Consider the following 15,920-nt stretch of genomic DNA (forward strand, 5'->3'; position numbering starts at 1 on the left):
TTGAAAATCATTAAAAGCAGATGAGGCCTCTTGGTGCCTGCCCTCAGGGCATCCCTCCAGGCAGAGACTAGCAGTCTAAATCCTTGGCTTCCTCCCTGGCTCTACCCCTGGGGCATGTTCTAAATTGGCTCTAGAGGTGTCTGGATGGCTGGAGGTGTGGTTCAGGAGTCCATGGGGGTGAAAGGTGGTATAGGTAAAGTCTTAGCCAGGTCCTCCTGGCCACTCCAGGGAAGCACACTAAACAGGCTTCAGGTGGGCCATGCAAAGCAATCCCTCCTCCTTGGAGACGGGGCGGAGCCATCCATATCCCATTTGGTTCACACATGAAACGCTGCCTCAAGCCATCTTCCCTCCCATGAAACCACTGCTAGAGAGGAGTAAGAACTTTCTCAATGTCGGGAAAGCGTTTGTGTCCTGGGACACTGGGGAGGGGGGGAGGGGACAGGACAAACCCCAGCTCTCCTAATGGAGAAAGTTGTATGCAGGGGTGCATTAGGCTGGGGAAGGTGCCTGTGTTTGGGAAGCCAACTGAGACACACAGATGGCCTCCATTCCCTGACTGCCTCCTGCCCCTTGCTGGCCCTCACATGGCGGGGGTAGAGCCCACTGGCAACCTCCAGGAGGAAATGGGGATGGCTTTCCGCACACATCCCCTCTGTGTCCATACCACCGAACAGGAGCTGCAACCTCCCTTGACGGTCGGTCCCGCTTCCCCCCCCCCGGTGGGAATGAGGAACTCAAGCCACAGGCATGAGCTCCCAGAACAAACGTTTATGGCAAACGGCTGGACTTCGCAGTGCCCGGGAGAGCTAGCCGCTGAGGGGCCAGCGGCCAAGTTCGCGGGGGTTTAACAGCTTCTTGGTTCTGGTTCCGGTGTCGTCCCCCACCCCCCACTCCTGATCCCCACGTAGGGGGCAGGGCCAGCCCCAAATATCCCGGATGAATCTAGAATTTGCCCCGCCCTGCTAGAATGAGCTCACAAAGGCCCAGGAGAGCCGGTGGGCGGGCAGCAGGCCGTGTTGTCTGGTTCCCTTAGGGGTGCTCGGCCTGCACAGGTGAGAGCAGGGGCCCCGTGGAAGCGGGTGGAGAACGGTCCTGTTCTCTCCTGGACCCTGCCTTTCTTCAGAAATCCCTCCAAGCGACCTCCCGCCCCATCTCCCCGCAGGATGGCCTGGTTCTAACCACCAGGAGTCACATTGTAGACAATATGTCCTGCCTCCTTTCACTCCAAAAAGTATCGCTTTACAGAGATACACCGCCTTGGCAGGATAGAGCATAAATGAGTCACAGAATCCGAATACAAACCTTGGCTGGTTGTGGGAGACCATTGATGATCCCTGGTGAAGGGAGGGTCTTTGCTCCAGAGGTAGCATCCACGTAGCTGGTACTAGAATGTTTGGGGTGTGTGTGTGTGTGTGTTTCAGATCCCACCAAGACTATAATTGCTCTAAGCCTTTGTTGTGTGTGGGGGGGTCTCATATGCATTGAATAAAATTCAGAAGGGACCCAACCAAAAGATACCAGTAACATCCTGTCCCCGTAGTTATGACACCCAGATATTCTGAGATATTTCCAGATATTCTGAGAGCAAAGGGGGGCAGCAACCCGAGTGGCTGCCAAACCAGATTCTGCCTGGATTAAGAGTGGGCTGTGGAGAAATGGGTTTCTTATCATTTATCTTATCATTGTGCAAATTTCCTGAGCCTTGCATAGTGGCTATTGGGTCTTGCTCATCTGCATACTCACAACTCTGTCTGTTTTATGGCCATATATTTTCTGGCCATATATGCATATAATTTTATTAGATCGATGAGTGGGTGGATGGATGCGTGGATGGATGGGTGGGTGGGTGGACGGATGGGTGGATGGACGGATGGATGGATAGGTGGATGGATGGATGGATGGATGGATGGATAGGTGGGTGGATGGATGGATGGATAGGTGGATGGATGGATGAATGGATAGGTGGGTGGATGGATGGATGGATGGATGGATAGGTGAATGGGTGGGTATATGGATGGGTATCTCTGGAAAGTGAGACTCTCTTAGGTGGGGATATGCACTAAGCACAAAAAAAGCAATGAGCCCTTGGTACCAGGTCTCTGGTTTATAACTAAACTCTGTCAGCGAGCTTTGGGTGTGATGGTGGCATTGTCTCTCAGTCAGGGCCGGACAGAGTCTTTCTTTTACACCCAAGAACTCTTGCTCATGTGCACTAAATCCCTGAGGCAGGGACTCTTGAGACCGTCTCATGTCTCTTTCCCTACCCTGGCAGAGTAAAATGGAGTCTCCTGAGACCTTCATGAGAAAAGTACCTATCACACCAGGATACAGCGGTAAGTGACATTCATAGCCGTGGTCCTGGTCTCTGGCTTGCCTTGGTTATTGTCTGTGTCTAACCGGGCCGGTGCTAGCACTCTTAAAACACACTTGAGAGCACCCAGTGCTGCACAGCTAGTCTTGGATGATTGAGAAGAAAACACTTAGGCCAAATCCTTCAGGAGTCCTGGGACACCAGCAGGGTGGCTTGTGGATCAGGATAGAAGACAGTGAGTGAGGCCAGACAAAGGTGGATAAGTTGGGGCTCTGTGCTTCCTGAGTTGTGCTCTCCCAAGTCTCCCACAAGGGCGGCTCTTGTTTCTCACTCCTTCCCATGTCTCATAGAGGGGGAGTGACTTCCTGTCCTGTTGAGGTTGTAGCCCTGAAAGTCCTGTCTAAGGAACCCTTTCATTGTTGAGAAACGACACCGTCGGTTGGTCACCGTTTCTTTTATTATTTATAATACATCCTGACTATAGTTTTCCCTCCCCCCTCCCCGCCTACCACCTTCCCCTCCCCCACTCCTTTGTTTCTGTTCAGAAAGGGGGCAGGCCTCCCATGGGCATCAACAAAGCGTGGCATTATCAAGTTGCAATAAGACTAAGCACCTTCCCTTGTGTTAAGGCTGGGCCAGGCGATCCAGTATGAGGAGTAGGTTCCCGAGAGCCGGCTAAAGTGTTAGGGACAGCCCCCTGCTCCCATTGCTAGGGGTCCCACAAGTAGACCAGGCTACATAACTGCCATATATATGTGGATGGGCTAGGTCAGCCTTGGTCTCCATTCCTAAAGGCTCTTCCTCCTCAGGCTCCCGAGAACTGTGGACACCCCTGTAACTGACCCTCTCTCAGTGGGCCATCAGTCTTCATATATAGCTATTTTCAGAAGGGGCTATGCTTGAAAACATTCCAAGGCTTCCCAGGCTCACCCCTGGTCCTACTAAGCTAGGTAAGAGAATACATTCGGATTCAGATTCAGTTCAGATTTACTTCACACCTCCCTTTGCCCACTGTCTACAAGACTGGAAATAAACTTTTTTTTTCCCCCACGGGAAAGGAATTCTATAAAATGGCGACCAGCCCCATCGTTGATTCTTCGAATGGATGTTTGTCAGTGTGGGCATCTGGGATCCTTTCCCCTCTCCCTCTTAGTAAGGACATTTTGGCTTTAGGGACAGGGTAAACATGGAATGATCTTGCTCCCAGCTCATTAGTTCTGTTTTCTAAGACCATGCCTGTAGGTATGGGGATTAGGGACTTTAATGACTTTGGGGAGGGATACCATCCATGCAGGGTTGGGAATAGTCTCTAGTTACTTGTTGCTGTGACCGAGCATCTGATGAGGGACGACGGAAGGGAGAAGGGACTTACTTTGGCTACAGTTTGAGCTACAACCCAAAGGCCTGGCAGTGGGACTCATGGATGGGACTCCTCACACTCTGATGGACCAAGATGCAGCAGCCCTTTTCTTTTTGGGCCACCAACCAGCTCCCAAATCTTGGTATGGGGACTTATTAGTCGTGAATGCTCAGCCTCATTTTAGCTCTTATTTTAATCTTTCTCTTTATCTACATTTTTGCCTTAGGGCTTTTTAATCCTTTCTTTCTATACATCTTACTTTCCTGCTGTCTCTATGTCTGTCTGTCTGGCAACTATGTGCTTCTGGCCCTGGACATATCCCCCTCTTTCTACAGATTCTCTTCTCCCTTCTCCTCTTCTCCAGCCTAGATTCCTCCTCCTATTTATTCTCTCAGCCTGCCAGCCTCAATGAACCACTGGCCAATTTTTTTATTAGACCAATCAGGTGCCTAAGGCAGGCAAGGTTAAACAGCAACAAATCTTTACATAATTAAACAAATGCAGCATAAACAGATGTAGCACACCTTCACACAGTTAAAGTAATATTCTACAGCATAAACAAATGTAACACATCTTTACATAGTTAAAGTAATAGTCCATAGCATAAACAAATGTAACACACATTCACACAGTTAAAGTAATAGTCCACAGCATAAACAAATGTAACACACCGTCACACAGTTAAAGTAATAGTCCATAGCATAAACAAATGTAGCACACCTTCACACAGTTAAATAGTCCACAACACCAAGATGCAGAGAGAGGACAGGAAGTGGCGTTGGATGATAAACCCTTAAAGCCCTCACTCCAGCTTCCTGCTTCCTCCAGGCACCCACTTCCTCTAGACTCCCACTTCCTCCAGCCACCTCCCCCACTTCCTCCAGCCAGGCCCCACCTCCTAATGTTTCCACAATCCCCTGGATTAGCACCATGGGACCAAGTTTCAAACACATGAGCCTGAGCCTGTGGGGACACATTTTACATTCAAATCATAACAGGTGAGGGATCTGTGACTTCAGCCCTGTCAAGGTCAGTCTATTAGATTTTTCTAGAAGGTGCTTTTTTGTGGGTAAAGGATTTGGAGCTGCTACATTCAGGCCTAAAGCCAGATTTTATTTTTTAAGCAACAAAGCAAAAACAAAACAAAAACGCCACAAACAATGAGCTACAATACTAAGAGATACTTATTTACTTTGCAGCTTGGAGCTAAGTTCTTAACCAGTTTTCCTCGTTTGCTCTTTTAAAAAAATGGTTTTATTGTGGCAATATTATAGTACTTAGGATTCAGCACCCTGTTTAAATAAATAGTTGTGTTTTACACTTACTAATTGTAATGATTACATGTTATTTTGTGGGGAAATGGTGAAAAATTGTCCTAGGGGGTGGGTCTTGCAGATAATGAATTTACCTTTTTATGTCATATGACTCTGCTTTAATGGGCCTGCAATTTCTCTATGGTCTGGCAAGAAAGATCCCAGATTGCATTTGGGAAGTGTCAAGGAAAATAAGCTTTCTCTCTCTCTCAAAATAAAAGATGAATAATTTCAATTACTCCTCAGACTATCATTTAGGCCCATTAAATGCTTTCCCCATTTTGCCATTCGGCCTGACATGGGGGCTTTGCCATCAGACTGTGTGACTGTCATCTCCTTTGTTGAAGTGGACCTTCCCTCCCCATCTCCAAGGTCACTTTTCTGCACCAGCCATGGTGCAAACAACAACACCATCTGTATTAATGGCCTTTGGACAAATAAAGCAGCATTGGTGGCAGCCAGCGGAGGGGAGCCAAGTGGAGGGGCTGCTTGCAGCGGTGGGTACAGAGGCGGGCTCTCAGACTGTAGCCAGCTACCTCACTCAGGCTGTGGTGACTCCACATGCTCTCCCAGGCTTCATACCATGGCTCAGCTGCCAGGGAACCACCAGCGAGGACGACATGAATCACTGTGTGAGAGCCTTCCAGGAGAAAACGCAGAGGTACAAGGAGCAGCAGCAAGAATTGAACTGTTCTGTGGCTAGCCTCCGGACCCTGAAGCCCATCTGCTCCGAGGACACCGTCCTGTGGACGCTGCATGAGTATGCCAAGAAGTATCACCCCCTGACTCTGGGTATGGCCTCCCCCACCCCATCAGATTCTCTCAACCCTGGTCCCAAGTGAGATCCCAACAGGCCATTGTACAGCCAGAAAGAGCACCTAACCAAACACAGCTGGTGTCGAGGAGAAGGGACCCCGTCCCAGGCAGTTGGGGGAGGCTGGCAGTGCCTTAGGAGCCCTAGCTGAGCCCCAGTGAACTTTGAACAGCAGCTTATGGCTCTGTGGATGCCACTTTGGGAGTTTTCTCTGAGCTGGACTTCGTTGATCTCTGAGCAGACACAATAGCCTTGTGAGGATGAGGCAGTCATTCATTCCTCTTAGAGGTTCCTAGAGGTGTTCCGGGGTGGGGTGGGGGTATCACAGCAAGGACACTGACATCTGCCCTAGAATCAGGATCCAACTGTTCTGATGGAAGCTTCACCCCAACCCCTGACACCCATATATACCCAGTTACTGGAAATCCGCCGCTGCGGCCGCTAACGTAATAAGCCAATCAAACTGAATTGATAAATCCAGGCTTAATGAACAGAGCAAAGCAACTCCTGGGTGACCCTTGAGAAGGCAGAGGAGGAGTGTGAGTGAGGACCTGTTTGATTCATTCCCCCAAAGCCCATGCAAATAAGCCAGGTACGGTAGCAAATGGCTGTAACCTCATGGTAGGTCTCATGGCCAAATCGGTCTCCAGAATCATTGTGTTAACCAGCCTCCAATAAAAACAAGGTAAGAGTAACAAAAGAGGACATTCAGTGTAGACCTCTGACCTCCACAAGTACATGGATGCACTGGCACACACTTACATACGAGTACATGGATGTACTATGGCACACTCACTGTGTGTGTGACTGCATGTGCACATGTACATGTATGCGCATGGGTACACACACACTGGGCTGGTAGCCTTTCTTGTTAATATGAAAATTGTTTAGGGACTTATCAAAAATGGATGGTAGTTTATATGTCTGCCAGGTTTTAAAATATTCCAGGCATGACAAAGAATCCTCGCCCAAGTTTTAGGATTTAGGCCATGTCTATGGTTACTTGCCGTGTGTAAGAAAGCAAACAGCTTTACCACTCTGGGTTCCTGTTTCTTCATGGAAGGCAGAGGAAGATGGACCAGGTATCCCCTAGGGTGCCATCCAGCTCTGAATTTATTTGATTCTTTAACACCTGCCTTCACCCTGCCGGTCAGTGTCACCACCGGGACCCGGTGGCACTTTTGGTGATGATTCCCATGTGCTTCCTCCCACCTGGAGGCTCTCCTGGATTTAGGACCCGAGAGCTAAGTGTGTCCTGGACCTACCTGTACTTCCTGGCTATGAATGTCTCAGGACTTGCCAGGGAAGTAACACGTAACACATGGAGCTAACGGTGGCATCTGCCTCCTTGGCTGTTGGAAGAATGATGTGAGGTATCTACTGGGGAGCAGCCACCTTAGATCCCTGGCAAGCAGTTGGGGATCTAGGTGTGGCCTTCAGTTTTTTTTTTAAACTGTTAATATGCCAGAGAACTTGAGAGCAAGCCCTTCTCCCCCTCCTCCTCCCTCCCCCTTCTCTGAAACCCTCGGGAACCCCTGCTGTCTCCTTGCAGAATGCAAGAACGTGAAAAAGCCGCTCCACGAGCCCCCCATCCCCGGCTGGGCAGGCTACCTGCCCAGAGCCAGGGTCACTGAACTTGGCTGTGCCACAAGGTATACCATCATGGCCCAAAAGTGCTACAAGGACTTCCTGGATCTGGTGGAGCAGTCCAAGAGGGCCCAGCAGAAGCCCTACGAGCAGTAAGTGCAGCTTGCCTTGCCTTGTACCTATAAGCTGCAGGGCCCAGGGAGGAGAGCCAAGGTAGGGGCAGGCACAGCAGGGCATGTCCCACCCCAGCACAATAGCCTTGCCTTGGTTCTGGGTCTGGCTTGCTGTGTAGACATGCCTGATTCATCACAGAGGGGACATTCCTGCAGGCAGCCACTGTGCTCCAGGCCAGGGGTGCCATGGGCGGCATATTCTTTTCAGGGAAGGGCTGGGAGCAACAAGCAGCACTGTCTGTCTCAGCCTCAGCCTGAGACGCTAATCCCAGCACACACCTCCAGTCCCAGCGGTCTAGAGGCAGAGGCAGGCAGATCTCTTTGAGATCAGGACCCCACCCCCCACCCCAGTCTACATACTGAGTTCCAGGACAGCCAGAGCTGCATAAAGAGACCATAACCTAACATAAACAAACCTAAATATAATATAACCTAACATAAAATAAACCTAACAACAAAAAAGCTGAGGATGATGGGTTCTAGCATCCAGTGCCCCAGGGTTGATTTGGGATCTGGCTGGACAGCTCTCCTGCATCAGTTTGTCATCCGTGGGACAGGGATGGTGAACTGAAGGCGGGGGTGGGCTGTAGGGATTAGAACAAAGGAGCTCCCTGCGCTTGCCCGGGTTCCCCAAGTGCTAGGCCTCTTACTGTGAGGAGTAACTTCACGCTCTCTGCCTACTTTAGAATATATGGTGCGAGACCTGCACAGCCTCCTGACCCTTCTCCAAAAGTCTCGCAGCTCCAAGGTCTCCCACCCGAATACCCAGAATCCTCTGTGCCGGGTAAGTAAGGAGAGGGACCGTTTTCTTCTGGCCTCCCTGATCAGCGAGGTCACCTGTGTGCAGCTCATATGGAGGCTTTTTCCCTTCCAGACCAAACACCCCCAAGGGAGGACCCCGGAGCTCCCGGAACCTGTGGCTGTGCTCAGTGGTCCAGTCTGTCGTGCAGCAGGAATGTGTATGGAGAGCCACCCTCCCCAGCAAAGAAATTTTCAGAGGGCTAGAATCAGGTGCCCTCCCAAAGAGATGTGAGCCTCAAGGGACTTCAGAAGCCTACTGCACTCGCCCTGCCCACTCGTGGGCAATGAGGAGATTAAATAAGAATTGTTTAACTGCTACCTGTGCCCTGAGTGATCGGCCGTGTCATCCATGACAGTCTTTGAATAGAGAGGTCACTTCTCAACCTGTTAAGTTTTTTCTTTTTTCTTTTTTTTTTGTTGGGGGAGCTCCCAATATGTTGACCTAGTGAAGGGCCCATCAGGGCTGTCTCTTGCTAACACTGAGGAAGAGCTTGTGTAGCTTGGTCAGGCTCTTCTTCGAAAGCCAAGCCAATGGTGCAGCCTGCCCCCAGCCCTGGTAGAGACAGCCTACTCCATCCCTGCTTTTCTAGAATCTGGCAGACCGGCTATGTGAGATTACCGGGGCTGGTTAAACGCAGTACCCAGCCGGGTGTCTTCACCACACACAAAGTCCAAATCTGTAGATTTCAGTTTCTGGGACCAAATACCCTAAGAAGCAACTCGAGGGTGGAAGGGTTTGTTGTGTGCACAGTTTGGGGGTTCAGAGCCCATCACGCTGGGGAAGGCAGGGAGGAACATGAGGTAACCGGACACACACTGCATTTGCAGGCAGGAACAGAGTAGACAGGAAACAGAGACAGGCTGCGGCAAACCTGGAGGCCCTCCCCTAAGTGACACACGTCCTCCAGTGAGGCTTCACGTAAGTGTTCTGCAGGATTCTAAAACAGCACCACCCACGGGGGACAGTGCTCAACCACGGGAGCCCATTGGGGGGATGTTTCAACATTCACGCCATGCCACGGGTCCTCAGTCTCTGTCTTCCAGTTACATGTCCTTCTCCCTGTGTGTCTGTATACTCACGGCCTCTTGGGGACACTGGTCACATCGGCAGAAGAGTTCCCTGGGCTCCATTCTGATGCCATCCTATTCAAGCCTGCAGGGCCCTGTCTCCAAGCCAGTCATATTCTGAGGCCCTTGTTTTCATGGGACACGGTTCAGTCAATAGGATTGGCTTCCTGCCTCTTTCCTGGGGCAGGTCAGGTGTCTGATTTCATGCTATAACTGTCAGTACAGTTACAGAAGAAGTCAGAGGGAGCTCTGAGGGGACAGAGTCTGTCCATGGGCATCAAGGCACTTGGAAACTCACAGAGCCCACAGAGATGGCTTTTTTCCCCCTGGGAGTTTCTCACACAGCAAGGCCATCCTTGCTGCAGGGTGCATGGCCGAGTTCTCTGAGGACGGTGGGGGGGGAGGAGCATGCAGGGATTAGGGGAGTGAATCTGAATTGCTTTAGGTATTTCAGGGCCTGAGAGATGGCTCAGTAGGTAAAGCCCCCTGCTCCTATGTTCAGTCCCTGGGACCCATAGATGGAGGGAGAGAAACAGGTCCCCATAGGCTGTCACCTCTAACCTCCACAGGTATGCCGTGCATGGTGGCACATGTGTGCCTAAATACATTCAAAACACATCGGAGGTTTTTTGTTTAAAGCGAAAGGAAAGCCTCGTCTCTGCAGAAGGTAAAGTGATGCTCTCTTCAGAGGCCAAGGTTTCTTCCATCTTTTTCCCTGAAGGAGTGACAGACTGCACAACCCCACCAAGGAACCAGGAAGCCGGTCCCCCGGGCTGCCTGGAGGCGGGTGGTCCAGGCCTCTGCTTGCCAGGAGAGCAGGCATGAGAGAGGCGTGTCTCCTTGGCCCTTCTTGGGACTCAAGGTTTGCAGGTGACTGTGCTGGGCTACAGGGGTCTTGACAGTGAATTGTAGGGGATGACAAAATGGCGTGTTTCCGCCCCTGGCCCTAAAGCCTGTGACAATATTTAATCATTTCTTGGCTAATTCATTTTACAGTAACTTTTTAAAACCTCCTGCAAGACCCCCCAAACAACCCAGTGGAGAGGTAGCGAGGTTGGAGGCAGTTCAAGTCATGGACGGGCTGCTGTTTTCTAGGTCACGATCACCAAGTTCAGGGTGCAGGGCTGTGACTCCCTTTGTCTCCTCAGGTCTGCTTTGCAGCTCTTTTCCGTAGTCTTCACCGTTTCTATAATTTCCCTAGCCTATAATTTCCGTGAGCTTCTGTCGCCTGGGAGGGGTATGTAGAGGTGATTTTTGCCTTGCAGCAAATTATCATTATTAGCACTGGCTGCATCCGTAATGAGCTCATTCTTGCCACTAAAAAAAAAAATAACAATTCCATTACCTGAGAAGAAAAAAGGAATCCCTGGGCCAACTGGGCCGTTTGTCAGGATAGCTTCATCTTTGTGGCGATTAAGGTCCTCTTTTTAGGGGTCACTCTTTGCTTTCTGTACAAAAAAATTGGTAGCCTTCCTTCAGTTTGGTGGAGAGGGGACCCGAGTGGCCCCTGTGCCTGCCACGGGTTCCACGGGGGTGACCAGCCGCCTGCAAGACTCCTTCCAAAGCTCTCAGCCATAGCTTCCACTTTGCTCAAGCACAACTGCGTGTGGTGTAGGGGGCGGGGCCCCAGGATTCATATCTCAGCTTTTTATTTCTGCAAGTGTCACCGTGGACATAGTCCCTAAAGTCTCTGAACGCCACATTCCTGATTTGTGAAATGGAGATTTATGCCAAGAACCTTGTAGCATCCCTATTGTAGTGGCATCCTGCATTGCCAGTGAACTGACAGCTGTGGCTACATCCTACAGGCGTGACTTCAGGTGCACAGACGGGACCCCCTTATAAAGGAAGAGGAGGGGCTGGCTCGAGCACTTAGGACGTGGCCACCACCACAAGTTCACCGGCAAAGCAAGATGCCACTGCACCTCATGACATTGAAAGGCCAGACAGATGTGGGACTTTGGCTGTAGCTTAGTGGCAGAGTGAGCAACACGGGCAAACCCCCGGGTTCGGTCCTGCTGTGTTAATGTTAGTTATACTTTTCTTGTTTCTGGTGTCCAACATCCAAGAAGAAGAAACTTAGAGAAAAAGTTTCTTTTCTCTTTCAGTTCAAGAGGGTACAATGTGTCAAGGTCAGGAACCGGAGGCGGCTGGTGATGTCACACCCCACAGTGAGCAATGGTTAGTGCTCACCCAGCTCCTTTTTTTACTCTGTTCGGGACTTCAGCCTGTGGATTCGATGGCTACACTGGGTCTTCCTACACCACGCAGCCCAATCTGGAAATTCCCTTACAGACATGCCTACAGGTGTGTCTCCTAGATCATTCTAGATCCTGCCGAGTTGACAGTGTAAAAAAAAAATGACTACACCCATAAAACAGAACAAGACAGAGCCAGTCAAAGTAACGGCGTGGAAAGCGGCACGGCGCCACCAGAAAAGGGAGGTCTGCCACTAAGCCCTCATGTCACTCTGTGGTCTGTGGATCTCCTCCTCAGCCACTGTCACAGTGAGCAGCCTCTAAAGAGTTGTGGACTCACCCTGGATCACTTCAAATGATGAGCCTGCCTTCCTTGTGAGGTGGTTTTGGAAGATTCACTGTGGCAGTGGAGCTTAGCAGGGCACTTCACAGTTTGCAAGGTGTTAAGTTCATAGGCCACCAAACCCCAGAGCAGGCTCCATTCCATTCCTCAACACTCTTGAGTTCCCCTGCTTATCCCCGGCATCTCCTGGAGGTGTTATTTCGTGATTCCAGCCTCCAGGTTCCTGCTCAAGTCCCTGGTATAAGCTGTAAGTAAACCCTTTCTTCCCCGGGTTTCTTTTGGTCCAGAGTGTTTACCATAGCAACAGACAGCAAATCAGAATAGGTCCAGACAGTTACATACGATAGCCTTCATGGGCCATATGGACTTTGAAGCAGCTCCTGCCATCGGTAGAATAGCCAGGGTATAACTAAATGGTTGGCTATCGTGTTTCAATAAAACTTTATTTGGCAGAAGCTGAAATTTTAAGTTCATGAACATTTCCCTGTACTGTAAAAGGTCATTTGCGTTTCGGATTTCTGAGAACGAAGTAAAGCTGTGAATGCCATTCTTAGCAAAGGAAGAAGGAGGACAGAGAAGAACCCTAACTCTGGACTCTGCCGTAGGCCATGAAGTAAGCCAAAAGCAGGGTGCTGAGAATGCAGCCTAAAACCATGGCCAAAAGACAGGAAGGCAAAGACCAACGTGGAGCTTGTATTAGCCAGGAGAAAGCCTACAGTGGCTTGAGAGAAAGCCAGAAACAAAGGCCCAGGGGAGGCTTTTTATACCATGCATTCAAGTTAAAATCTAATTTAGATGAAAATGGAGAAGCAGAAATGAAATGTGTGAGCGGCCTGAGCTGTTCAGCCGTATGCCCTCTAACGATAGCTTTACAAAGTACATTCCCTTGGCTTGAAAAATCAAGATGATATTTCTCCTTTTCCTGCAATTTGACTTTGTTGTTTTTGCAAATTGCTTTAGCTCTGTGAATAGTACACACTCCATTTCTGATCTGCAGCAAACAAAACATGGAGCATTAAAGTGTTTAAGGTTCAATCAAAGGCTTGCTGCGCGCGGCACAATATTAAAATAACAGAAAAAAATCAATTCCATTTTTTATTCTGGACGTGATTGGTCACAAATAGCATTCTAACAGATAACACTGATTATATGGTGGCAAATGTAGCTTATCTATACCAAGCGCGATGGCTTTGTCAGTCGTCATTAAGGAATTTGACACGCATGCAGGAGAACAATGCGCGTCGGCTGAAATACACACCAGCCGGATAGAAATAGGATTGCTGAATGAATGATTCTGGCACACACTATACTTATAAGTCATAATCTGCAGCCTAAAGTAGCTTGGGTTTTCAAACAAGAACTCTTTTTACGCTGTCATTTAAAATATCTCATATTTCTGAGGGTCAGGAATAAATGGCGCTATTGGCGTTAAAAGCTAGTAAAAGATATTCATTTAACATACCAGTCTACAGAATAGCTTTGTAAAGAACTCATTTGTTTTTTTTCCCCTACCCTGTGATGACGGATTCTCTGTGGGCAGCTTGATGTTGGGCCTTTGTTGCTGTTAACATCTTCACTAGGCCAAAATCTTTACAGGATTCTGTGCCCTCGAGCCTGGGAGGGAGTAACGGGAAATGAAGTTGTCGGCACAGCTGTGGCCTTGGCTGGTCTGGCAGGGTGTAGGTAGGGGTGTTAGTGTCTGAGGAGGTGAGGATAAGGGGTTTTCTGTGACTGCCATGGGTCCGGGGCAGGGAGAGAGAGGAGAGACTCTTGCCTGGTGCTTCAGCAATGGCAGCTGAGAAGTCAGAATCTGATTCAAACAGAGTCGGTCTCTCCTGGGGGAGGCGGCCCTTGAGGGCCATTTGGTTGCTTGCTTTTTTTTTTTTAACCTTCCATAGTTGCTGAACTGCAGATAACAGACTTAATCTATTGGGCTCCTGCAACCCTGTCAGTCAGTCCCTCCTTTTCTTAGATTTGGACTTTTTAAAAAGTTGAACTACAAAGGAACCTTAGTGACAACCGCCTGGAGTTATCAAAAAAAAAAAATTAACCCTTTCCTCACATCTATCTCAATTTCTTTTGCCGTGAAAATAGATATGATATGGCTGGTCTCTTGGCAGGGTTAAGTGGTTTTCGTGGCTGCCACGGTATCTCAAACAGCACGGGTGGTAGGTGGTGATATTTTTATGAAGAGTGAAATATACAAAATCTCCGAGTCCCCTTGGCGGTTTCTCGGCACTGCTTGCCTTCTCCCCCGGGGACATGGGGCCTCTACCTATTTTGGTATCTAGGGATGCCAGTTTGTTGTTCTTGTTTGGAAAAGTTAGGTCTTATATAATCTGGTGAGTGAATTATCTTTTTTGGGGGGGGTCTTGTTGGCGTTTCCCTGACTCCCCAAGGGAGGTGGACCGTCAGCACATGTGCTCTCGTCCCCCTCGATGTGCCTCGGGTGTGATTGTCCTCAAAAGGGTCCCCTAATGGAAACCTGGTCCCCTAGGTGGATGTTGGGATGTTGTGGGTCCTTATGAGGTGAGGCGTTTTGGAAGCGCGGATGGCGCCAGGAGGGACAGCACTGTTGGAAGGGACTGACGTCCTCACAAGGGTGTGGGTTGGGTCTCAGGACCTTGCCCTTTAGACTTTCCAGCCGCCAGAAATTGTGCGACAAATGAGGCTTGACCTCCTTTCTTGCTGCCATTCAGCATGCCAGGCCGTTGTTATCGTTGGCTTCGAGAGCTACATCGCAGCAACCTCCCTGTGGGCCACCCGCTCCTCTCCCTTGTTCATCTTCTCGCCGAGGGAGTGTTCCTCTTTTTTATGTATCTAAATACTTGGCCGTGGCTGTGCCTGCTTCTGCTTCAGACACCTTCTCTGAGGCTAGGTCTTGTCTTTGCTGTTTCTTTTGATTCTATCACCCCAAAATAAAATTCGTGTAGGAGGAAGGGTCTTATGTGCCTCCACCACCACCCGTCCCCTGTCCCAATGCCGCTTATAAAAATAATCACTCAGAGGCTTGCTATTCATTACAAACTGTTTGGCTCAGGCTTATTATTAACTAGCTCTTACAACTAAACTAACCCATTTCTATTAGTCTGTAGTCTACCGTGGCTTGTTACCTCACAGCTTGCTTCTGGGGGGGGGGCTGCTGGTGTCTCCCTGACCCCGCCCTTCTCCCTATATCTTTGCTTGGATTTCCCACCTGGCTCTCTTCTGCCTGGCTATTGGCCAAATCGGCTTCTTTATTAACCAATAGTAATGAAACACATTCACAGCACACAGAGGGAAATCCTATATCAGATTCATGCTGACCAGTATTTCTTGCCTCATGGATCGGGCTGCTAGTTATGGGCCAGGCTCTGTGTGGTACTTGGTTTTCATGCATGTGTTGTTGGCTTAACCCTAACAGCTGCCCTATGTGCATGGAGAAGTCACATAGTTGTGACACAGAGCCAGCTCAGCATACCCGGAAAGCTTTATTCCTACTGTTAAGATCTGTAGGGGCTGAAGACACGGGCTGTAGGAGATGTGGCCCTCTGCCATCGCAGAGGAACTGGGTTTGGCTCCCATCACCCATACTGAGCAGCTCATAGCCACTTGTAATTCTAGAGCACACACTCACACACACACACACAAACACAACCACACAGGGGCACACATTACGTGAAGAAATAATACAAGGGGAGGGAAGTGTTGTTAGAAACCCAGAAGGAACTGTACTCATGGATTTCCACCTTGGCTGTACATTTCCTAGGAGCTTAAAAAAAGTACAGGTGTCCACCACAGAGGTGGTGACTTGGCTAGGGTACAGCCAGGATATGAAAAGCTCCATAGTGTTTGTAATGCGCGGTCGAGACCAAGAGCAGAAGCTCTGTGCTCTGTGGCTTTTCCTAGAACACATAGTAGGGCTCAGATGACGGCCCATTTCATTGTACCAAACTAAGACTCTTAAACG

General features: G+C 49.5%; 1 protein-coding gene across 2 annotated transcripts; it reads left to right on the top strand.

The window, feature by feature from the left end:
- The first annotated feature begins 947 nt into the window (after window positions 1–947).
- Window positions 948–8,680, top strand: CUNH10orf82 (chromosome unknown C10orf82 homolog). Of its 2 annotated transcripts, none has more exons than XM_005085341.4 (6): window positions 948–1,055; window positions 2,276–2,336; window positions 5,561–5,779; window positions 7,354–7,540; window positions 8,248–8,345; window positions 8,436–8,680. In XM_005085341.4, the coding sequence occupies exons 2-6, from the start codon at window positions 2,282–2,284 to the stop codon at window positions 8,564–8,566; spliced, it is 690 nt and encodes a 229-aa protein (XP_005085398.2). In that variant the 5' UTR covers window positions 948–1,055; window positions 2,276–2,281; the 3' UTR covers window positions 8,567–8,680. The 2 variants fall into 2 exon arrangements, with proteins under 2 accessions (XP_005085398.2, XP_040598101.1); XM_040742167.1 differs by lacking the exon at window positions 948–1,055 and adding an exon at window positions 3,124–3,264 and having other exon boundaries at window positions 2,293–2,336.
- The last annotated feature ends 7,240 nt before the right edge of the window (window positions 8,681–15,920 follow it).

The sequence above is a fragment of the Mesocricetus auratus genome, unplaced genomic scaffold (assembly GCF_017639785.1).
Source record: "Mesocricetus auratus isolate SY011 unplaced genomic scaffold, BCM_Maur_2.0 Super-Scaffold_4256, whole genome shotgun sequence".
Classification (NCBI taxonomy): domain Eukaryota; kingdom Metazoa; phylum Chordata; class Mammalia; order Rodentia; family Cricetidae; genus Mesocricetus; species Mesocricetus auratus.

Bases quoted from the DNA above. Each gene is read 5' to 3' on its own strand.
- CUNH10orf82 (XM_005085341.4), top strand. From the start codon at position 2,282: ATGGAGTCTCCTGAGACCTTCATGAGAAAAGTACCTATCACACCAGGA. The intron at 5,780-7,353 runs GTATGGCCTCCC...GTCTCCTTGCAG, and splicing joins GTATCACCCCCTGACTCTGG to AATGCAAGAACGTGAAAAAG. The intron at 8,346-8,435 runs GTAAGTAAGGAG...TTTCCCTTCCAG, and splicing joins CCCAGAATCCTCTGTGCCGG to ACCAAACACCCCCAAGGGAG.